At 44.3% G+C, this 24,525-nt stretch overlaps 1 protein-coding gene, 1 long non-coding RNA gene and 1 pseudogene across 4 annotated transcripts in view; 1 reads left to right on the forward strand and 2 right to left on the reverse strand.

The window, feature by feature from the left end:
* The window catches only part of LOC132538952 (uncharacterized), a 310,731-nt gene that overhangs the window by 83,866 nt on the left and 202,340 nt on the right, over positions 1-24,525 (reverse strand). The gene's annotated exons all lie outside the window — the stretch shown is intronic.
* On the reverse strand, positions 768-2,028 carry LOC132538950 (probable glutathione peroxidase 8; annotated as a pseudogene).
* Positions 15,133-24,525, forward strand: part of TBC1D12 (TBC1 domain family member 12) — a 105,194-nt gene continuing 95,801 nt past the window's right edge. For all 3 annotated transcript variants that reach the window (XM_060192244.1, XM_060192251.1, XM_060192258.1), the window contains exon 1: positions 15,133-16,178. In XM_060192244.1, coding sequence (XP_060048227.1) covers positions 15,322-16,178 — 857 coding nt within the window. In that variant the 5' untranslated portion in view covers positions 15,133-15,321. The remainder of the gene's footprint in view (positions 16,179-24,525) is intronic.

Genomic DNA, 24,525 nt, shown 5'->3' on the forward strand with positions numbered 1-24,525 from the left:
AAAGCGGAATTCCAGAGGCTGACCTTCCTCATCATGCAGCATTTCATCCCCTGCCATTTCTCCCCCTAGTTGCCTACTTTGGACTGAGACTTCTATCAGACTTGCTGGTATACCCTTTGGACACTTTAGACAATTTTACAGCAGCTTCCTTCCCTTCACGTTGCTGGTTTTTCATAGACTGACCCTGAGTAGTTCATAGACTTTACACACTGTTGCCCTGGGCATTAGATAAAAGGAAAGGGGGAGATGCTGGGAAATTGTGCCGATGGCAGTCACATCTGCCATGTTGTCCCCTCAGGCTACTGCTAGTTCCCATGAGAGTTGGGACATTCTCGGAGTGCCTGTTCCACCATGTTGTGCCCTCAGGGCATTATCTATTTCCCCGTGATATTTGGAGTGCTTTGGTTACTCCTCCCCCTCCCATTCTCACGAGAGTTATTATCCTATCCTGGAGTGCTATGGTTACTCCTCCCCCTTCCCATTCTTGCGAAAGCTACTCCTATAAAAACCCTTCTTCTTCCGCACCTCGCTCTCTTGCCAGGGCTTCACTCCGGTGTTCAGACGCAGGAAAGGTTACTACGTGAGGCGGCCATTTTCACTACCTCTATGTGGCCCAACCTGCCTCTCTAGCACCCAACTCTGAGGTGCCAGCGCAAATAAAGATTTGTGTTTCCTCTTCGCTCCGGACCCCCTCTCTCTCATTTCTGCAGCCCGCGCACAACAACAGTGGGGGTTGTATTTTTATGTGGAAAACTGAGAAATGTTATGCATATACAAACTATTGTATTTACTGTTGAATGTAAAACATTAATTCCCCAATAAAGAAATAAAAAAATAATTAAATACCAAAAAAAAAGGACACAATGGCCTGTTCATAGATCTTCTTTCTTTTTTATGATCAGTTGTCTAACAAAAGCTGCAGTCTCAGGCCTGATGACTTCATTAGGCTTCTCTGGCCTCCAGAACTTCACAACTTGACCCTCTGGGTTGACCAGATACTTCCAGAACTTCCACCTTGGTTCCTTCTTTGTAGAATCAACAAAAAAATCTAAATGCAGGTTCAACTTCACATCCTAGAATCTTTTTTTATATATATTTATTTTATTTATTTATTCCCTTTTGTTGCCCTTGTTGTTTTATTGTTGTAGTTATTATTGTTGTTGTCATTGTTGGATAGGACAGAGAGAAATGGAGAGAGGAGGGGAAGACAGAGAGGAGGAGAGAAAGATAGACACCTGCAGACCTGCTTCACCACCTGTGAAGTGACTCCGCTACAGGTGGGGAGCCGGGGTTCCAACCGGGATCCTTATGCGGTTTTGTGCTTTGCGCCACCTGCGCTTAACCTGCTGCGCTACAGCCCGACTCCTACACATCCTAGAATCTTAATTTTGAGGAAGATGGGAAATGTTATTATTTCTTGCGAAAGATTCTACTTCCTTGCTTGAACGGGGCTCCGAGTCTCCAAACTGATTGCAGGGGAAAGCCAGGACGCTGAAGTGGAATAGCCTCAACTCTCTGTGCAGTCCCTTCAGTGCTAAGTAATTTCTGTCTGTGAGCTGGCAGTCACTAGCCACGTTTACAACTAGTGAAACTGCCTTTAAATTTTCCAGAGAAACTGGTTGTCCTTTTACATCTTTCACTTCAAATGTATAAAAGCTTTGCTTTGGGCCCTGAGCATCTTAACGGGTAAGTTGTAAGAGGTTCCATTTTGTATGGTTCTAGAGGGAAGTCTCCCATTGTTGTTTTTAAACATCTGAATTCCCTGCCATAATATCAGCTTCCACCAACAGAATTAATTTTCTTGGAACTGTAGTAAATTTAGGAAAAGAAAAAACCTGTAAAAATAAATTAAAAATTAAAAAATAAAAAAACATCATACGGGGGCCGGGCAGTACGCCTGGGTTAAATGCAAGGACCCATGAAAGGATGTGGTTTCCAGACCCCGGCCCCCAACTGCAGGGTAGTCGGTTCACAAATGGTGAAACAGGTCTGCAGGTGTCTAACTTCCTCTCCCCTTCTCTATCTCCCTCTCCCCTCTCAATTTCTCTCTGTCCTATCCAATAAAATGGGGGTGGGGGGGAAGGGCCGGGAGTCAAGCGGGTTGCAGCGGGTTAAGCACAGGGGGCGCAAAGCACAAGGACTTGAGGTAGAATCCCGGTTCAAGTACCCAGCTCTCCACCTGTAGGGGAGCCGCTGGGATGCATTGGATCGACCTTCTCGTGGTGCATCCCGTGAGTACCCATTCATTGGGGAAACTGACGATCCTTCCTAGCCGACTGAATCCACATGGATCCCAGTCACTTTCAAAGCCAGCAACAAGCAGCTCCTGACAGCTTTCAACCTGACCTGTTAACTGGCTATGGAAGAAGGGCAAATGCTAGAAGAAGAAGAAGGGGAGCCGCTTCACAGGCGGTGAAACAGGTCTCCAAGTGGGTGTCTTTCTCTCCCCCTCTCTGTCTTTCCCTCCTCTCTCCATTTCTGTTCTGTCTAACAATGACGACATCAATAACTACAACAATAGCTACAACAACAATAAAAAAACAACAATGGCAACAAAAGGGAAAATAAATAAACATTAAAAAGTTTTTTTAAAATGGCCCCTAGGAGCAGTGGATTCTTAGTGCCAATACTGAGCTCCAGTAATAACCCTGGAGGGAAGAAGGGAAGGGAGGGGGAGAGGAAGAGGGAGAGGGAGAGAGAAATGAAACAGTAACGGTGTCAGATAGAAATTAATTGTGGGGGGAGTCGGGCGGTAGCGCAGCGGGTTAAGTGCACTTGGCGCTAAGTGCAAGGACCTGCGTAAGGTTCCTGGTTCCAGCCCTGGCTCCCCACCTGCAGGGGAGTCGCTTCACAGACAGTGAAGCAGGTCTCCAGGTGTCTTCCTCTCCCCCTCTCTGTCTTCCCCTCCTCTCTCCATTTCTCTCTGTCCTATCCAATAACAACAACATCAATAACAACTACAATAATAACTACGACAATAATAAAAAACAAGGGCAACTAAAGGGAAAATAAATAAATAAAAAATATTTTAAAAAATTAATTGTGGGGGCGGTCGGTGGCACAGAGGGTTAAGCGCAGGTGGCGCAAAGCACAAGGACAGGCAGAAGGATCCCGGTTCGAGCCCCCGGCTCCCCACCTGCAGGAGAGTCGCATCACAGGCGGTGAAGCAGGTCTGCAGGTGTCTATCTTTCTCTCCTCCTCTCTGTCTTCCCCTCCTCTCTCCATTTCTCTCTGTCCTATCCAACAACGACAACAACAATAATAACTACAATAAAACAAGGGCAACAAAAGGGAATAAATAAATAAAATAAATATTTAAAAAAATTAATTGTGGGATCAGGTGGTGATGCACTTCGTTAAGCGCATGTGTTAAGCCCTCGGTCTCCACCTGCAGGGGTAAAGCTTTGAGAGTGGTGTCTCTCTCTGTCTGTCTCTCCCTATCACCCCTTTCCCTCTCTGGCTGTCTCTATCCAACAAATAAAAAAAATTAAAATTTAAAAAAGGGGGCCGGGTGGCGGCACACCTGGTTGAGCACACAGGTTACAATGTGCTGGGATAGCCTGAGGGTACTTCTTCCCGAGCTAGTGCTCTCTGGCTTGGAGAAAACTCAACTGGAGCCGATCTAGGCTGCTGCGTGGGAGAGGGATCAGGAACTCGTGCCACACTAACTTCCGCAGGAGATACACTCTGGAACTCTCGGAGCCGGAAAGCAATTTCCAGGTGTCTTTAATCAGAAGAGCAGCTGTTTTTATACTCTCCAAGTAGGGTGGAAACAGGATGTGATATAGAGAGGGTGGAGAGAAAAGTGACTGGTGAAAATCAGAGTGTGACAAGGAGGGGGCCGAACAGGCGAGAATCCTATCACTGAACCACCAATGCCTTGGAGTGCTTTATGTAAAAGTGATTTATGTAAATAGACCAAAGCTTTGGATCAGTAAATCCCTATATAGGCATATGGTTAAGCAGAAGCCAGGGGGAGGTGGCATACTACCCAACAACAATGCACAGGTTTAAGTCCCTGGTCCCCACCTACAGGGGGAAAGCTTTGCAAGTGGTGAAGCAGGGCTGCAGGTGTCTCTCTGTCTCTTTCCCTCTCCATCTTTCCTTCCCTCTTTATTTCTGACTGTCTTTCCAATAAATAAAGATAATACAAAAAAATGTCTAAAAAAATCACTATGTAAGGGGCCAGGTAGTGGTGCACCCTGAGGAGTGCTCCTATTACCCAGGTTCAGCCATTGCTCCCCACATGCAAGCAGGTCACTTCATGATTGGTGAAGTAGGTCAGCAGCTATCAATCTTTCTCTCTCTCTCTCTACCTCCCCTCTCAATTTCTCTCTGTCCTAATAAAATTTTATAAAAAGAAAAGGGGGGGAGGGAAAATGGTCACCAGAAGTGGTGGATTCATATTGCCACCACTGAGCCTCAGTGATAACCATGGCCAGGAAAGAAGGAAAGAAGCAAGGAATGGAGAGAAAGAGAAAGGAAGAAAAGAAATTACTGTGGATATCCATAAAGTTAAACCAAGTGTGTCTGATCTCCTCTCTCTCTCTCTCTCTCTCTCGTTATCATTCTACCTAGAGGAGACGCTGGCTCTGTGTCCCACTGGGATGAGACCACTGCTCCCCTCTTCTTTCTCTTGCTCAGCCGGCTCAAGTTGAAAGCAGTGAAGATGAAAACCTTTGTATTAATTTAATTACTTAAAATACACTAATTATTTAATAGTAAATGCAAAACAAATATTAATCAAATGTTTATATTGTCAATAAGGCTTTTGACCAAGTCAGTTTATTCATATCTAAAGGTTTGGGTAGTCAAAATCTATACTCAGATTTTTCAACTGCTAGGTCAGCTATCCTAATCTCCAAATTACTCCTCAAAACTCAGAGGAAATACACTCTAATGCATCTCCCACATTGTCTCCTGGAGGTGTGCAAAAGAGGGAGCTCCACCTGCCCAGATAACCTACTCATATCCCATTCTATTAGTTTCTTCCTGGTCTACTCTGTTTCTCACTCCTGGGTTCTACTTTAAAATAAATCACTTGTACTCAGAATTTGGTATACTAGTTTCTTGTAGCTGCCATAACAACACACCATGACTTTTACGTCTTAAAACAGTAGGAATTTATTTTCTTTTTTTATATTTATTTATTTATTTTCCCTTTTGTTGCCCTTGTTGTTTTTTATTGTTGTTGTAGTTATTATTGTTGTTGTTATTGATGTCGTTGGTAGATAGGACAGAAAGAAATGGAGAGAGGAGGGGAAGACAGACAGGGAGAGACAAAGACACCTGCAGACCTGCTTCACCACCTGTGAAGAGACACCCCTGCAAGTGGGGAGCTGGGGGCTTGAATCAGGATCCTTAAGCTGGCCCTTGCACTTCGTGCCACCTGTGTTTAACCCACTGCACTACCACCTGACTCCCAGGAATTTATTTTCTAACAGCTCTGTAGTACTAAAGTTCAAAATAATGATGGTGGCACAGTTGGTTCATTTTTAGAGGTGTGAAAAGGAGTCCCTGCTTCGTTCCTAATTTCCAGTGATGTTTAGAAATTCTTGAGGGGGCAGGGGTAGATAGCATAATGGTTATGCAAACAGTCAGGCCTGAAGCTTCGAAGTCCCAAGTTCAACCCCCTGCACCACCATAAACCAGAGCTAATCAGTGTTCGGGTTAAAAAAATAAAATAAAATAAAATAAATTCTTGAGGGGGGGACAGGTGGTAGGCACACCTAGTTAAATGAACATAGTACAAAGTACAAGGACCAGCACAAGGATCCAGGTTTGAGCTTCAGCTCCCCTCCTGCATGGGATACACTTCAAAAGCTATGAAGTAGATCTGCTGGTGTCTGTCTCTATTTCCCCTTCTATTTCGATTTCTCTCTGTGCTATCCAATAAAATGGAAAAAATGACAGGAACTTTATAGTGATTTATAGTGAATGAATGCCAGTGATAACCCTGGTGGAAAATAAAGAGAGGAAGAAAGAAAGAAAGAGAGAGAGAAAGAAAAGGGGAAGGAGGGAGAAATAGAGAAAGGTAGTCTTGAAATTATATATAGATGTATCTCTCTAATCTCTGTGCTTTCACATGGCTATCTGATCCTCATGCAAAGTATTAATTATATTGGATCAAAAACCTTTAATGACCTCATGTCAACTGCAAAGACCTTTTCCCCAAGTAAGATCACATTCAGATTTTCACATCTTTTTTTTTTTTACACGTACACATATACATATTATTGAGAGACCGTGGTATACAGCATAGTTGTTAATACATGAGTACAACCTCTCCTCTTCCCATGATAGGTGCCAAGGAAGATTTTCACATCTTTTGGGGAGATGCTGGTGCTCACATGGGTGGCCTTGCAACCTGAGGTAAGCCACTGGCTTTCCCATCACCAGTTCTAGGGACTGAGTGATACAGAAGGAAAACTGCCAGGGGAAACTCAGGTATGAATTTCCACTTTATTTTGGGTAAGGACAGGGTTTTATAGCAAAGAGAACAAAGGACATTTATCAGATATGTCAGAAATTACAGGGTTCTAAAGGTCAGATACCCCTATGGTGGGGAGGGCTAGGAATGACAAGAATTGATGAGATACAGAAAGGTCAAAGCAATTAGTTTCCATGATGCAAGACATGTTAATTATCTAAAGGTATTAAGAACAACATAGTGGTTAAACCAGTAAGGTGAGATAAAGCAGAGAAGGGCAAGGCTTGATGTAAATCATAGATATCAAAGACAAGGTCATAGGTGTTGGTATGCTTCTAGTTCTGCTTCTGGGACCCCTTCTGTTACATTGCTTGACGTTGTGGTCTATTTACATGGTCATTCTGTTACATTGGTTTGGTCTCACTCCCCCTGCCTCTGGGACATTTGGCTTAGTCCTCATGAACATGCTTTTTCCTTCTCCCCACCCCATATAGTACGTATTTCCTTGGTTCCTGGCTCTCTACCAGAGGAGAGAGATGCAGGACAGAATTGGGTTGTGATTAGATTAGATTAGTTTGTTGAACCGCATCCCCACTCGTGAATAAAGATTGAACTGCGTTCTCAGCTCAGCCATGAGTCTCTGGTCATCTCTGTCTACCGCCCACGAAGCCAGCCCGGCAAAAACAACACATAGGTGTGGGGGTCTCACTGCCAGGGTACTGGCTTTGGAGTATGCTTATTTATGTGATCAAAGGATGAAAGGATGGTGAACTCTGGGTGAACATAGTGAACTTTGAGTGAACTTACAAGCAGGCAGCCCCTTGGTCTGCTAGCAGGGGAGTGAACTAAGTGTAAGAGGATACAGGCTATTGTGAAGCTTTGAGAGACTAACAAGGGGAAACTGAGTCATGGAAAGCATTTCCCTCGTAGCTCCATCCCTAGAAGGGAGAGCCTAATAAGTGGGGTGTCTTTCCAGACCTCCATCACAAGGATGGGAGAGCTCCCCTAAGCTCTACCAGGCTTTCACATAGTCCCACAGGGAGACACACAATTTAATCCATAACACCTTGATTTAGAGTCAAAAATGGATGAACCCCACCAAAAGATCACTTGCTAGGCATTTTTTGTGCATCAGTGAATATAAATTAGTGTCTTCAGTACTAGGAAGTAAATCTTAACTCTACTTTAAAGCTAATGACTCTAAGAAGTAGTTATTACAATGTAGCAAGATCTAGTATACCTTGTGGTATATAAGACTCAAGTTCCAGCTTGGGGATAGATAGCATAATGGTTATGCAAAGAGTCTCATGGTTGAGGCTTCAAAGTCCCAGGTTAAGTCCCCCTAATCACCATGAAACAGAGCTTAACAGTGCTCTGGTAAAAAAAAAAAAAGAAAGAAAAAAGAAAAGGAAAGGAAAAAAGGGCAATGTAAGAGAAAGCCCCAAACAGTGCTTCACCATACATGGAGCAGTATTTGTTTTGTTCTTGTTGCTCTCACTAGTGGAGGAAGTCCTGAACCTTGGACATAGAATAATTAGGAATTTGGGGTTTTGTTTATTTTCTTTCCTTATGCTGTGTTACTCTGCATATGGCAGTATATGGATTGAACCTGGGATTTAAAAAAATTTTTTTTATTATCTTTATTTATTGGATAGAGACAGCCAGAAGTCAAGAAGGAAGGGGGTGATAGAGAGGGAGAAAGACAGAGACACCTGCAGCCCTGCTTCACCACTTATGAAGCTTTCCCCCTACAGGTGGGGACTGGGGGCTCGAACCGAGGTCCTCGAGCACTGCAATATGTGCGCTTAACCAGGTGTGCCACCACCCGGCCCCCTAAACCTGGGATTTTGAGCCTCAGACATGGTATCTTTGCATAATCATTGTGCTGTCTCCCAGTCTTGGACCTTGGAAATTAAAAGCAGGTACTCTACCACTGGGCTGCCTCCCTTAGTCCCAAGAGTTGTTTTGTTTGTTTGTTTGTTTATTTATTCCCTTTTGTTGCCCTTGTTGTTTTATTGTTGTAGTTATTGTCGTTGTTATTAATGAAATCGTTGTTGGATAGGACAGAGAGAAATGGAGAGAGGAAGGGAAGACAGAAAGGGGGAGAGAAAGATAGACACCTGCAGACCTGCTTCACTGCTTATAAGTGACACCCCTGCAGGTGGGGAACCAGGAGCTTGAACAGGGATCCTTTTGCTGGTCCTTGCGCTTCGCACCACATGCGCTTAACCTGCTGCACTACCACCCTGCTCCCGAGTTTTTTGTTTTTTTTTTAAGAGTTTGGTTTTTAAGTTAAACTGCCAGGACATAACATTTCCTTTTTTTTTTTTTTTTTTTTTTGCCTCCAGGGTTATTGCTGGGGCTCGGTACCTGCACCACAAATCCTCTGCTCCTGAAGGCTATTTTTTTCCCACTTTTCTTGCCCTTGTTTTTTTATCAATGTTGTGGTTGTTATTATTGTTGTTGTTATTGATATCATTGTTGGACAGGACAGAGAGAAATCGAAAGAGGGGAAGACGGGGGTGGGGGGGGGAAGACAGACACCTGCAGACCTGCTTTGCCGCCTGTGAAGCGACTTACCTGCAGGTGGGGAGGGGGGGGCTTGAACCAGGATCCTTGAGCTCGTCCTTGCTCTTGGCGCCATGTGCACTTAACCCGCTGCACTACCGCCTGACTCCCATTTCCTCTTTTTCTTGATTGAATTGACTGCTTTCAGAAACATTCTTTATCAATTCATTGCTTTCCAAAGTTTCTTAAGAAGAGGATATCAATTCCATGCACAAAGTAATGTACATTTTCTGATAGTCCATTTGGCAGTAATTGTTTCTCCCTATCCTCTCTGTGCCAGACTCTGCTAGGAGCTCTCTATGAATAATGTTCTATAAAACAAGGACACATTGTCTTTAGGCCTTTATTCTAAAACTGCTGGGAAGTATAGCTGAGCAGGGAAGATGCAAATCAAAGTAGCATCTCACTTATCAATGCAGATGATTCTCACAATTCCCACACTGTCATCCCCACTTTTTCTATTTTTTCTCTCCACCTACCAGTGAAGTTTTAGTCTTTCATCTGGCTACAGGCTTAGAAATACTTCCTTCCCCTTATGGTCTTATCCACATACACTCTGAAGACTTGCTTAGATGGCATTTACACTTTACTTTCCAAGCTGCTGCTGCTGATTGTTACTAAAATCTATTTGGGTGGGGAAAAAAATGAATAAGTGGCTCTCTATGAACAAATATATGAAAAGTCTGGAGGTTCCTAATACCTCCTTCAACATCTGTGGCACCAGAAATAAAAGAAAGACCTATCTCTAAAAATTCTCTCTCTTTTTCCCTCCCTCCCTCCCTCTCTCTCTCAACCAGAGCACTGCTCAGCTCTGGCTTATGATGGTGCTGGGGGTTGAACCTGGGACCTTGCAGCCTCAGGCATAAAGTTCTTTTGCATAACCATTTTTCTATCTCTTTCAGCACCTAAGTACTCTTTTTCTTGGATCAATAGTAGATTTTAAAAAATAACCAATTTTTAAAAAAATCATTTAAAAAATATTTTATTTATTTATGAGAAAGATAGAGGGAGAGGGAAAGAACCAGACATCATTCTGGCACATGTGCTGCTGGGGATTAAACTCGGGACCTCATGCTTGAGAGTCCAAAGCTTTACCACTGCACCACCTCCCGGACCACAAAATAACCAACTTTTGAATATATACATATATATTATTATTATTTTTCTTCCAGGATTATCACTGGGGCTCAGTGCCTACACTATGAAGCCACTGCTCCTGGTGGCCATTTTTTCCATTTGTGTTAGTCTTATTATTGTTGGATAGGACAGAGAGAAATTGAGAGAGGAGAGAAAGAAAGAGAGGGAGAGAGAAAGATAAACACCTATAGACTTGCTTCACTGTCCATGAAGAGACACACACCCCCCTGCAGGGGGGTATCTTTGTGCTTCACACTATGTGCGCTTAACCCCGTGTGCTACTGCCCGGCCTACCCCCACAACTTTTGAATATTCTATTTAAAAATTCCTTTAGTGGGGGTCCTACCCTCCAAGTGTACATTTCTTTTTTTTTTTTTTTTAATATTTTTCTTTTTTTTTTAAAGATTTTATTTATTTATTTATGAGAAAGATAGGGGAGAGAGAGAAAGAACCAGACATCACTCTGGTACATGTGCTGCCAGGGAATGAACTCAGGACCTCATGCTTGAGAGCCTAGTGCCTTAGCCACTGCGCCACCTCCTGGACCACTGTACATTTCTTTTTTCAGTTTTTTTTATTATCTTTATGTATTTATTGAATAGAGACAGTCAGAAATCGAGCAGAAGAGAGAGACAAAGAGGGAAAGAGACAGAGAGACACCTGCAACCCTGCTTTACCACTCGCAAAGCTTTCCCCCTGCAGGTGGGGACTGGGGGCTCGAACCTGGGTCCTTGCACATTGCAACATGTGTGCTCAACCAGGTGCACCACCAGCTGGCCCCTCAAGTGTATATTTCTTTTTTTTAATTTTTTTATATTTATTTACTTATTCCCTTTTGTTGTCCATGTTTTTTTATTGTTGTAGTTATTATTGATGTCATTGTTTGTTGGGTAGTATGCCACCTCCCCCTGGCTTCTGCTTAACCATATGCCTATATAGTGATTTACTGATCCAAAGCTTTGGTCTATTTACATAAATCAGTTTTATATTTACATAAAGCACTCCCTCCAGGGCATTGGTGGTTCAGTGATAGGATTCTCGCCTGTTCCGCCCCCTCCTTGTCACACTCTGATTTTCACCAGTCACTTTTCTCTCCACCCTCTCTATATCACATCCTGTTTCCACCCTACTTGGAGAGTATAAAAACAGCTGCTCTTCTGATTAAAGACACTTGGAAATTGCTTTCCGGCTCCAAGAGTTCCAGAGTGTATCTCCTGCGGAAGTTAGTGCGGCACGAGTTCCTGATCCCTCTCCCACGCAGCAGCCTAGATCGGCTCCAGTTGAGTTCTCTCCAAGCCAGAGAGCACTAGCTCAGGAAGAAGTGCCCTCAGGCTATCCCGGCAATTGTTGGATAGGACAGAGAGAAATGGAGAGAGGAGGGGAAGACAGAGAGGAGGAGAGAAAGATAGACACCTGCAGACCTGCTTCACCGCCTGCCTGTGATGCTTCCCCTGCAGGTAGGGAGCCGGGGACTCCAACCAGGATCCTTATGCTGGTCCTTGTGCTTCGCGCTATGTGCGCTTAACCTGCTGCGCTACCGCCCAACTCCCAATATTACCTCCTTAAGATATACCACTACAGGGGTCGGGTGGTGGCTCACCTGGTTGAGTGCACATGTTTCTATGTACAAGGAGCCAGGTTCAAGCCCCTGGTCCCCACCTGCAGGGGTAAAGCTTCATGAGTGGTAAAGCAGTGCTGCATTTATCTTTCTGTCTCTTTCCTTGTCTATCATGCCCTTCCCTCTTGGTTTCTCGCTGTCTCTACCCATCAAATAAATAAAGATTTTTTTAAAAAGCCTACATGGCAAGAAGATATACTATTTCATGGGCTGGGGAGACAGCCTAATGCCTATGCAAAAGATTTTCCTGCATGAGGCTTTGAGGTTCCAGGTTCAAACCTTAGCACTTTCTTTTTTTGCCTCTAGGGTTATAGCTGGGGCTCCATACAGTTGTTGGGTAGGAAAAAGAGAAGTTGAGAGAGGAGGGGAAGACAGAGAGAGGGAGAGAAAGATAGACACCTGTACACTTGCTGGAACCGGGTTCTTGAGATTTTTTTTTTGTCTTACTGCTTTTCTTTTCTTTCTTTCTTTCTTTCTTTCTTTCTTTCTTTCTTTCTTTCTTTCTTTCTTTCTATTTAAAAAAGGATTAATTAACAAAACCATAGGGTAGGAGGGGTACAACTCCACACAATTCCCACCACCCAATCTCCATGTCCCACCCCCTCCCCTGATAGCTTTCCCATTCTCCATCCCTCTGGGAGCATGGACCCAGGGTCATTGAGGGTTGCAGAAGGTAGAAGGTCTGGCTTCTGTAATTGCTTCCCCGCTGAACATGGGCGTTGACTGGTCGGTCCATACTCCCAGTCTGCCTCTCTCTTTCCCTAGTAGGGTGGGTCTCTGGGGAAGCTGAGCTTCAGGACACATTGGTGGGTCTTCAATCCAGGGAAGCCTGGCCAGCATCCTGATGGCATCTGGAACCTGGTGACTGAAAAGAGAGTTAACATATGAAGCCAAACAAATTGTTGAGCAATCATGGACCCAAAGCTTGGAATAGTGGAGAGGAAGTGTTAGGGGGGTACTCACTGCAAACTCTAGTGTACTTCTGCTTTCAGGTATATATTTTGCAGTAGTTTATAGATACGTGTGAAGATATGCTCTCTCTCACAGAAACTGGTGTATATCTAGGTTTTGGGACTTTGTTAGAAAGTGAACCACCTGAGATGAAATTAGAGTATACTATGTAAGGAAAGGTCTCACCCGAGTAATGAAGCTGAAGGGTTGTCATTCCACATGTGAAATCTCTGGACACAGTCTGAAGTGAAGTATGTTGAGGTGGCAATCATTGCGTTGGTTAGGTTGTGATCAGCGGATGCAATATTATTTGATATGGATTGGGAGAGGCATACGGGAAAGTGGGCCCTATCCAAGGGTTCCAGGACTGGGGGAAGTAGGGGCTCTATAGTGGAGATGTGAGGTTCCTGCTGTCTTAGGGTTCAAAAAGACAATCGATAGTTAATGTTATCATCACATTATTTGGTAATTGGGTTAACTTTGAAAAGTCCTTTTGTTATGGTTTGCTGTACAGTACCCAGTATCTTGTATATAGCTGTGCTATTGGATGCTTCTGATCTACTTGGTCTAGGCTTTTGAGAGAGTCCAGCCGCAACCTCCCGCACTTTTATAAGCCAGAGCTGAGCAGTGCTCTGCTAGCTCTTTCTGTATAGTCTCTCTGTATCATTAAAATATACTACTCCAGGGGTCCGGGCGGTAGTGCCGTGGGTTAAGCACACATGGAGCAAAGCTCAAGGACCGGCAGGTGTCTATCTTTCTCTCCTCCCTCTGTCTTTCCGTCCTCTCTCGATTTCTCTCTGTCCTATCCAACAACGACAGCAATGAAAATAACAATAACAACAACAACAATGATAAAGAACAAGGGAAACAAAAAGTGGGAAAAATGGCTTCTAGGAGCAGTGGATTCATAGTGCAGGCACCGAACACCAGCAATAACACTGGAGGCAATATATATATTTATATCTCCATTATCCTATTTTTGTCCTTTCATTGACATAGTTCTAGGAGTAATTTATATTTGTCCCTTCATTTTATCCACAGCTACTGCCCCTTTAATCCCTTATAATACAATTTCTCCATGTCCATCCTGAAATAAGGACATCTTTGAGTATCTCAGCTCTATATCCATCGTTAGTCGTTCTTCCTATGTGATGTCACTCATGATTCACCAGTTGCAGTCATTTAGATGACTTGCATCTATGCTCCAAACCTACTAGGTCCCATGCCAAGTCTTAACCATATTCTTAATTATGTACTTGATTAAGTATAGGATTAAAGTATTTTAATCCTACACTTTATCAGAGATACTTCCCAGTTAAACTTTTTCCCCAACCCAAATCTTTTTTTCTAAACCATATCATTTTCAGTCTGAAGATTTTTTTGTTGTAATTGCTGATTCCCTTTTCTTTAGCATTTATATTTGATCAGCTATCCTGTTTTGTGATTTGTACTTTTGATACATTTCATTTCCTCTAGCAGGTTCCACTCCTTCTTCCTCTTTAAATAAGAAGAGAAAATTTAGGGTAGGAAGATTGCATGATGGCTATGTAGAAAAGATTTTCATGCCTGAGGCACCAAAGGTTTCAGGTTCAAGAGTTAGATGAACAGTGCTCTGGTAAAAAAAAAAAAAGAAAAGAAAAAGAAAAAAATTACAAAGAGTAGGGTGATGACATATATAAGAAAGGTAACTTTGTAGTAGTGGAGATAGCATAATGGTTATGCGAAAAACTACTGTGCCAAGATCCCAGGTTCATCCCACGTACCACAAAAACTAGAGCTGAGCAGAGCTCTGGTAGGAAGCAAGAAAGCAAGCAAGAAATCTAAGAAAGGTAACTTTGAAGGATTGGGGAGATAGCTCATATGGGAAGATGCCTGAACTGCCATGCAGTCAGGTACAAGCTCCGCCCTCAACTATACTAGGGAAAGCTTCAATGTTATATTTATTTCCATCTCTCCTTCTGCCTGTTTCTCTGTCTAAAAAAAAGGGGGGGGGAGAGTCACTTGGTAGTATTATGTAAGATGAAGTGGAGAAAGCAGGGTGTTGCTAGTAATACGTGACAATGGCGAATGGGAACATGAATGTGAAATAATCAAGTGGACAGATGATCAGAGAGCTGGAAAACTTCTTTCTAGCTAACCTGGCTCTATCCTACTCCCATCAACTAAGTACAGTTAAACGAAAACAAAAAAGAAGGAAAGAAAGAAAGAAAGAAAGAAAAGAAAGAAAAATAATCTTTGAAGGGAACAATGACCGCTCTTGTTAAGAACTGTCATGTTCAGAGAGAGCCAACCCGCCTCCAACATCCAGATGGCAGATCCCAGATCCCCAGCCAGAATGTCGTGGAGCAGGTCTCTCTAGCTGCCGTCTCTATGGTTCACGGAATCTCCAGGTCGGAGTGTGAGCGAGCGGGCTTCTGCGCGTGCGCGAACCCAGGCGCGTGCCCTCCTCTCCCCTACCGCAACTGCCCGAGCCCCGGGGTGAGAGGGGTGGGTCTTGAGAACCTTGCGGCGGCGGCCGCCGCGGCCCCAGCGCCCTGGCCTCGTCCCCCGGTCCGCCCTGCACCGAGGGGTCCTCCTCCACCGCCTCCCAGAGCGACGCTCAGCCGACCGACCCCAGATGGTGGGTCCGGAGGATGCCGGAGCCTGCCCGGGAAGAAACCCCAAGTTGCTTCCAGCGCCGGCGCCCGAGCCGGTGGGCCAGGATGGGAAGATGATCCGGGCCTCCAGCGGCTGTGGCGGGGGCGTCGGCGCTGTGGAGCCGCCCGAGGAGGAAGAGGGGGAAGAAGAAGAGGCGGCCGCGGAGGAGGAGGAGGAGGAGGGGGAGGAGGAGACACCCCCTCAGCGGCTCTTTCGGCGCTACCTCCAGGCGGCCGGGGCTCCGCTGGAGCCGGGACTGTGCCACTGTCCGCCCCCCGCCGCCCCGCGCTCGGCCGGCCGCCTGCCGCGGCGGCGGGGCATGACCAACGGGGACTCGGGCTTCCTGCCGGGCCGGGGCCGCCGGGACCTGGACGAGGCTCGCGGGCTGGCCGGCGCGGGGGGCCGGGAGCCGGGCCCCCGCCACCTCCGTCTGGAGCCGCCGGGCGACGAGGGCGCGGGCAGCGGGTCGGACTGGGCCGCGCCGCTGGAGGACCCGCTGCGGAGCTGCTGCCTGGCGGCCACCGGCGCGGAGAGCAGCTCGGAGGACGACAGCGCGGCCAGCGGCGAGGACCTGCCTCCGCGAGCCGGCCCGCGGGGTCCCGGGGAGGGCGCGTCCCCGACCGCCCCGGCGGAGAGGACTAGTGGGGGCGCGGACCCCGGCCCGGACGCGCCTCGCCACTCGCGCGGCAGCGCGGCGGAGGGGAGCAGCCCCCCGAGCTCCCGCGACCGCCTGCCTCGGGCCGCGCCGCCCGGAACCTCGCCCGCCGCCGAGCAGGGGCCGTCGGGGGGCCCGGGCCGGGCCGGGCGGAGCGGCGGCCTCGCCGACTTCCTCGCCAGGTACAGCGCGGGCTGCGCTGGGGCTGCGGGCGGGCGGGCGGGCACCCGGGCGAGGCTCTGATTTAGTGTCGGTGGGAAGAGGAACCAGGTCTGCGGCGGGCTGCAGCCTCGCTGAGGTCTGTGGAGGCGGCCAGGCAACCTGCTCTTGTTCACCGCCCTCTGGGACGGGCAGGCGATACCTGTGCCTGCCGTTCACACCTGCTTTCTGTGTCAGCCAAGTCCTCCGCCAGCCTGCTAGTTTCCATGTCTACTGCTTTGCCTTTTGCGGAAAAGCAAAACAGACAATGGTCTATGTGCTTTTTTTTTTTTTTTTTTCCCCTTTCTCATTGTACTGCTGGGATTCGGGGTGGGGTGGGTGGGGGTGGGGGACGCTAGTCTGTAGGGGCGTGGTTGTGTGTGAGGGAGAAAGGGAAGCCTTTTTTTTTTTTTTTTTTGCAGAGCTGTCTTATCTGCCTGGAGTCTAGATGCATGCGAGCAGTTTGGGAATTCTTAAAAATCAGAGGTGGTTGTGTTTCCTAGTATTTAGTCGTCGGTTATGGTGAGCCTTGGTGATATGCCTTCAGTTTGGTGTTCGGAATGCAACCTCAGCCTGCTAAGCCAAGTTAACTGTGTATTCGTGGCGCTTTATGTAGAAAAATCTTCTCTACTTCTTCCTGCTACATTGGCCTCTACTTTTCCCACCAACTTTGATTCTTTTTTTTTTTTTTTAATGGTAGTTGTAATTATGATTTGACTTGCTAGTCTTGAAATTATGGAGCTGGACAGTGCAGATTTCACAAGGGAATCTTTACTGGTTTGATAGTGGTAGAAGTGCTCATTTCAACGCACATTACTGAAAAAGTGACTTCCTTGAGTCTGATTTTGACACTTTTGAAAAAAAAATTAGGAAAATTGGAGCTTTATCTCCATTTTTCAAAAACCTTTCAGAGCTTGCTCTCCTGTGTTTTTGGTTTCTCTTCTGGGATCTTGACAAAGAACAAGTTTTGCGGCTCAGATCTTAGAGGGCTATGCTATTGATCTACATATTTGCAGACAACACCGTCACAATTTTCTATTGTAATTAATTTTTTTCTTCTTTATCATCTCTTTTTCTGCTTGTAAACATTTTAAAGTAGTGGTCCAGGAGGTGGTGCAGTGATAAAGCTTTAGTCTCTCAAGCATGGGGTCCTGGGTTCGATTCCTGGCAGCACATGTGCCAGAGTGATGTCTGGTTCTTTCTCTCCCCTTCTAGCTTTCTCATTAATAAGTAAACTTTAATAAGTAAAGTATACAGCCTGGGAGGTGATGCAGTGTCTAAAGTGTTGAGCTTAAAATTAAAAGCATGTGGTCCTGAGTTGAATCCCAGGCAGTGATCATGCCAGCGTGAATTGTAAATAAGTAGCAAAGTTTAGTGATCGGAAAGTCCTGATTTTATGTTACTCAGAGTAAAATGCACATTAGTGAAATCTGTATATGTGCGTATAGTTGTAGAAATGTACTCAAAAACTTGTAGTTATAGTATTTATAAGCTCTTAACACGAGTGAGAGGTATATATTTGTGATCGTGCTTGATTTTTTTTTTAATTTGTTGGATATAGACAGCCAGATGTCAAGAGGGAAGGGAGTGATAGACAGACACCTACAGCCCTGCTTCACCACTTGCAAAGCTTTCCCCCTGCAGGTGGGGGCTGAGGGCTCAAACTTAGGGCCTTGCACACTAAACATGAGTGCTCAACCAGCTGCACCACCACCGGGCCCCTTCTGTGTGATTTCTTTTTTTTTCCTCCAGGCTTATTGCTGGGGCTTGGTGCCTGCACTACGAATCCATTGCTCTTGGAGGCTATTTTTCCTATTTTGTTGCCCTTGTTGTTATCATTATTGTTATTGTTGCCATTGATGTTGTTGTTTGATAGGACAGAGAGAAGGGGAAGACAGGGAGAGAGAAAGATAAGATAGACACCTGCAGACCTGCTTCATGGTTTTATGGTGGTGCCGGAGACTGAACCTGGGACCACAGAGCCTCAAGCATGAGAGTTTTTTTGCATAACCATTATGCTAACTCCCCTACCCTGTTTGTAATGTTTTGAAGTCAGGTGACCGGCAATGTTAGACCTGTAGGTGGCTTTGGAGGATACTAATTCAACTAGTTTGTTCCAGTATGCTTGATCTCTGACACTTCGGACTAGAGATTATTTGGACAAAACTCCTTGATTTGGGTGATAGAGTGAAGACTAGTGGGGCTAAATTGAAGATAGATGCATATATGCATACATAGATATCTCTTTAATGGGCAGTTACTAGGGAAATGTATTTCAAGAGACATATTATTAACAGTAGTTAACAACTTTCATATGATTTTTTTCTTTATCCTGTAGATTAGTAGGACTTTAGAACAGCTAGTTGATATTAATTATTATTTTTTAATATTTATTATTTATTCCCTTTTGTTACCCTTGTTTTATTGTTGTAGTTATTATTGATGTCGTTGTTGTTGGGTAGGACAGAGAGAAATGGAGAGAGGAGGGAAAGACAGAGAGGGGAGTGAAAGATAGACACCTGCAGACCTGCTTTACCGCCTGTGAAGCGACGCCCCTGCAGTTGGGGAGCCAGGGGCTCGAACCCGGATCCTTACTCCGGTACGCCACGTGCGCTTAACCCGCTGCGCTACCGCCAGACTCCCGAGATGAATTCTTACGCTAATTATATGTATCAGAGTATTGGGGTTGAAGTCCAAAAACCTAGGTGCTCTTAAATTAATCTAAGTCTTGTTTTTCTTAACTGAGGTCTGAATGTCACAATTCTAGCTACCACTTTTTTTTTTTTTTTTTAATATAACATTCTTGGGAAATGGCAGAAGCACACATAAGCACAAATTTCCACTTAGCATTCTGCAAAAAGAAAAAAAAACTGTTGGATTCTGAACATCTTAAAGGCAAAGACTAGGGTCTGTGAAAAAGCTCATTTCCGTAGTGTGCTGCTATGCCAGGTATGCAATCCAGATTCAAGCCCAGACCTCATCACATTACCTGAAGCTTCAGTGCTATTGTCTGTATGTGTGTCTGTCTATAAAAAGGGCAGAGACTATGACTTCTCTGAACTTAGATTCTTATGCTGCTATGAAGAACCCACTCAGGTTGTTGAATTGGCAACTTTGATGGACTCTCCCTCTATTTGCTTTCTATCACTATAAGTTAGTATAGCTTTAAACAGATTTTCCATCTTCAGACAGAATTATTGGAAATTCCCTTTATTCCCATAACCTAAGGCTTCCCCCCCCCTCATACCCCCCATCTTGTACATGGTTGTCAGTCTCAGCTCTGAAGCTCTGGGTAACAGCTCCCTTTGGGAATATCTTGTTCTAGGACATATTTTTGTTTTTGTAAAGCCTCCAAACCCATTTTTGCTTTTTAAAAATACATTTATTTATTAATTGAGTAGAGACAGAAATCCACAGGGAAGGGAGATAGGGAGAAAGACATGAGACACACCTGCAGTACTGCTTCACCACTTGTGAAACTTTCCCCCTGCAGATGGGGACCAGGGGCTTGAAACCAGTCCGTGTACACTATAACACATGTGCACAACTGAGGGTATCACTGCCTCCCTAACACACACACACATACACACACCACACCACACCACACCACACCACACCACACCACACCACACCACACCACACCACACCACACCACACCACCAAATCTTTCTTCAGTGTGGTAGGCTTGAACTTGGGCAGAGTATAGAGTAGACCAGGCACACTATGCAGGTAAGCTATTTTGTTGACTTTCTTCTTGTTTTAATTTTTCTCTTGAATAGTAAGTAACCAGGAAATACTTTACATTAAGTACTATGTCTGATAGTACAAAGTCATGTTCAGTTAAGGCACATCATTGACAGAAACTTCACTGAGTAAGTAGAAGTCATATAAGCGATAAAGGATTTGAATGCAGGATAGGACTACTTTCTTCCCTACTACAAGTGAGGATTTTTTTTTTTTTTTTGTTATTGGATAAAGACAGAAATTGAGAGAGAAGGGGGAGATAGAGAGGAAGAGAGACAGAGACACCTGTAGACCTGCTTCACCGCCTGTGAAGCGACTCCCCTGCAGGTGGGGAGCCGGGGGCTTGTACCGGGATCCTAACCAGTCCTTGTGCTTTGCGCCACCTGCACTTAAGCCGCTGTGCTACCGCCCGACTCCCAAGGTTTTTGTTTTTAAATTTTTATTATATTTATTTATTTATTGCATAGACAGCCAGAAATTGAGAGGGAAGGGCATGATAGAGAGGGAGAGAGAGACCGAGAGACACTTGCACCCCTGCTTCACCACTTGCAAAGCGACCAGGGGCTCGAACCTGAGTCCTTCTGCATTGCAACGTATGCGTTCAGCCAGGTGCACTACCACCCGCCCCAGGACGTGAGGTGTTTTTTAGTCCTTGTTGAGATCTAGCTTCAGCTTTACTTTGGTGTTTCTCTGTGTGACTACTGACCTGATTGTGAGAGCCTACAAATAACTTTTCCTCCAATTCTTTCTTCTTTCCTGTCTATAAGTACGTTGAAATTCAGCAGTGAGGAGAAGATGAAAGTTAATAGTAATAAAAAAAAAACTTTTATACCCAGGTTAGGCTTTGCACCATATAGATCTATTTCTGTGTTTTAAACACGAAGTAGATTTAAGCTATTCACCATTATTATTATTATCTTTATGTATTGGATAGAGACAGCCAGAAATTGAGAGGAAGGGGAAGATAGAGAGGGAGAGAGTCAGAGAGACACCTGCAGCCTTGCTTCACCACTTGCAAAGCTTTCCCCCTGCAGGTGGGGACTGGGGACTTGAACCTGGGTCCTCGTACATTGTGACATGTTTCTTCAACCAGCTGCACCACAACCTGGCCCCATTTATTTTAGTTTTAGATGGAGACAGAGAGGGAAAGAAAGAGTGGATGATACGACAGCACCAAACCTTCCTTCAGTGCACTGGGGGCTGGGCTCACACCTGGGTTATGCACATGACAAAGCAGCACACTGTGCAAGGGTTATATGTCTTTCCTTTGTACGCTTGCTTTGATTACTTGATCTCGGAAGTAGTTTACAGTTATTTGCCAAAAATCCGATATTTAATAAATGAAATAATCAGAACAAAACTAAAGATCTTATTCCTATGATTTCAAGGTAACATGCTGATTTCTATGAATTATAAGAAGTTTACTGGGGTCAGTCAGATAACATAATGGTTATGCAGGAGAATTTTGTACCTGAGGCTCCAGGGTAAAATAATAATAACAATAATAAAAAGCAAAGCTCTGGTATAGTGAAAATGCTGTTGGTTTGAGATATCAGAAGCTTAGCTTTTGTGGTTAGGGAGATACCTCAGTGGCAGAGTGCAGGATATGCATAGGCCCTGCTCATGAAAAAAAAAGGGTTTTCTTTCCTTTTATTCTGTTTGATTTTACCATTGGAACTTTTGCTGGGGCTGTGTGCCTGCTCAGTTCCTCTGCTCTCAGTGGACTTTGCCCCACCCCACAGAAGGTGAGCGAGGGGAGAGACACCTCTTGTGAGGCTTCCTCTTTGCTTGGTATTTGTATGTGCTGCTCCAGGACTGGAACCGGTTTCTCATACATGGTAAAGTTTGTGTTCTACCAAGTGAGCTGTCTTCTGACCCCTGTTTTTTTTTATATATATATATATACATATATTTATTTACTTACTCCCTTTTGTTGCCCTTTTTTTTGTTGTAGTAATTATTGTTGTTATTGATGTCGTTACTGTTGGATAGGACAGAGAGAAATGGAGAGAGGAGGGGAAGACAGAGTGGGGGAGAGAAAGATAGACACTTGCAGACCTGCTTCACCACCTGTGAAGCAACTCCCCTGCAGGTGGGGAGCTGGGGGCTCGAACCAGGATCCTTACGCTGGTCCTTGTACTTTGCGCCATGTGCGCTTAACCCACTGCGCTACTGCCTGACTCCCGGGTTTTTTGTTTTTTGGTTTAAAGAAAAGATACTTTTGTCCTGGTTAGCTTCTTCTATCATTAAATAATTTTGAAGGGCAAGTCACTAAGTTATAAGACTACTTTCCTTGTCTTTAAAGTTAGTAGATTCAGAGTCCCCCTCCTGCCCCAGTATACTATGTTATTTATTATAGTATACTATTCTCTTGTAAACACTATAGAAGATCTCAAATATGTGCTGGTTAAATGTAAAAAAGAAAACAAAAAAAAACTGAGTTATAGAGGATACTTAAAAAATAGGACTTTTTCATCTATAAAATGAGAAGGTTGGCAGAGAAAAGATAATCTTCAACTAACTCTAAATTCTGCCTTGAATATTGCTTTTAGTTCAGGTCTAATTCAGTTTCAAAACAGTCTTGCTAGACATCTATGATCTATGTTTATTTTCTCATTTGTAGATAGTAGATTAGCGGCATTAGTTTTTCCTCAGAAATTTTTTCTCTTCCGGGGAGAGTGGGTGGGGAGAGGAAGACAGAGTAGGATCATAAGTAAATTCTGGTTAATCAGTTAACTGGAATTTGGAATTCTAGACCATGAGTTATTTCTGCAAGGCTGCCAGAGTTCCACTTTGGTGAACTCAGCCAAGGGCAATAGTTCCTAGCCTTTGCTGGACCTCATATGTATCTAAAAACACATTATAAAAAAATTAAATTCTTCAGAATCCACAACTCCTACCTGTTAAGATTCAGAGGACTTTTGCATGTCTTCAAATCTCATTATAGTGTGGAGATTGAAAATGCAGGTTCTGGAGTTAGACTGCTTAGATTTCAATCAACTAATAAGCTGTGTATTTCTGAACAAGTTGCTTGGTCTCTCTGAATCTTAGTCAACCCTTTCATAAAATTAGGGATAAAAATGATAATTAGCTCATGAGTTGTCATGAAGGCTAAATGAAGTTCTATTTTTTAAATTATTTTTTGGGGAGGTTAATAGTTCATAGTACAGTTGTCGCTACATCGGTAAAAATTTCCTTCTAACCCGAACTGGTATCTGTAAAACATTCTCACCTCCAGCTTAGGCTCCTTTCCACCATCAGGCACTAGGTCCCCACCCCCCTGCACTCCTCAGTCCCCTCCCTGCTCTCCTTCCTCAGTGTTTTGCCTTGATGCAATAAAATACTAATCTGAGTGCCTTCTATTTATTGTGTGGTTTGTAAATGATATTCAGAAGTTGTTATTTGGACTACCAGAATTCCTTAGCAAGCTCTAACACTGAAATCTACTAGTTTAATGGAAGGTAGAAATTGGAATTTTGGGGGCTGTGTGGTAGTGCACCTGTTTGAGCACAATGTTACAGTGTGCAAGGACCCGTGCATGGGGAAGCTTTGTGAATGGTGAAGCAGTGTTGCAGGTGTCTCTATCATTCCCTTCCCTCTCAATTTCTGGCTGCCTCTATTCCAATAAATAAATAAAGATAATTGCTTCACAAGCGGTGAAGCACGTCTGCAGGTAGGTGTCTTTCTTTCTCTCCCCCTCTCTGTCTTCCTCTCCTCTCTTGATTTCTCTCTGTCCTATCCAACAATTACATCAATAACAACAATAATAACTACAACAATAAAACAACAAGGGCAACAAAAGGGAATAAATAAATATTTAAAAAATAATAAAATTTATATAAAAAAAGAAATTGGAATTTTTTGCCACTATTGCTATCTCTGGTACTCAGTGTCTGCACAACTCCACCACTCCCAGTGGTCACTTTCAAATTTCAGATAGAGACTGGGAGACAGAGGATTGAGACACAGAGAAGGAGCGATAGCACAGCAACACTACTGCTCCGTGGAGCTTGCCAGACCCAGCAGGCACTCCCATGCGGTGAGGAGCTTGAACCTGGGTCCTGGCACAGGGTAGCATGTGCATTTTAACAGGTGAGCCATCTTTTAGCTCCTGGAGTTAATTTTTTGTCTGCTATATGAAGGAACATTATTTTTATTATTTTTGCCTTTAGGACTTCATTGCCTTTTCATGCCTCTGCAATTTCACCACTCCCAGCTGGCTCTTATTATTATTTATTTATTGATTTCCCCCAGGTAGAGAAGATAAAGAGACAGGGAGAAAGAGAGAGAGAGAGAGAGAAAGAGAACCACAACATTGCTCCTCTGCCCGTGAAGCTTCGCCTTTGTGCTGTACTCCTGTGTAGTGCCAGAGGCTCAAGCCCAGATCCTCCCACATGGCTCTACCAGATTAGCTATCTCCAGGCCCAGAGTTTTTTTTTTAATTAATTTTTTCACTTTAATTTATTTTTGAAGACAGAAGTCATTATTATTATTTTTTAATTGGGGATTAATGGTTTACAGTACATAAAGTTGATGTATATGTAAAATTTCTTTTTTTTGTAATTTTTAAAAATATTTATTAGATAG

The sequence above is a fragment of the Erinaceus europaeus genome, chromosome 1, assembly GCF_950295315.1.
Source record: "Erinaceus europaeus chromosome 1, mEriEur2.1, whole genome shotgun sequence".
Lineage (NCBI taxonomy): Eukaryota > Metazoa > Chordata > Mammalia > Eulipotyphla > Erinaceidae > Erinaceus > Erinaceus europaeus.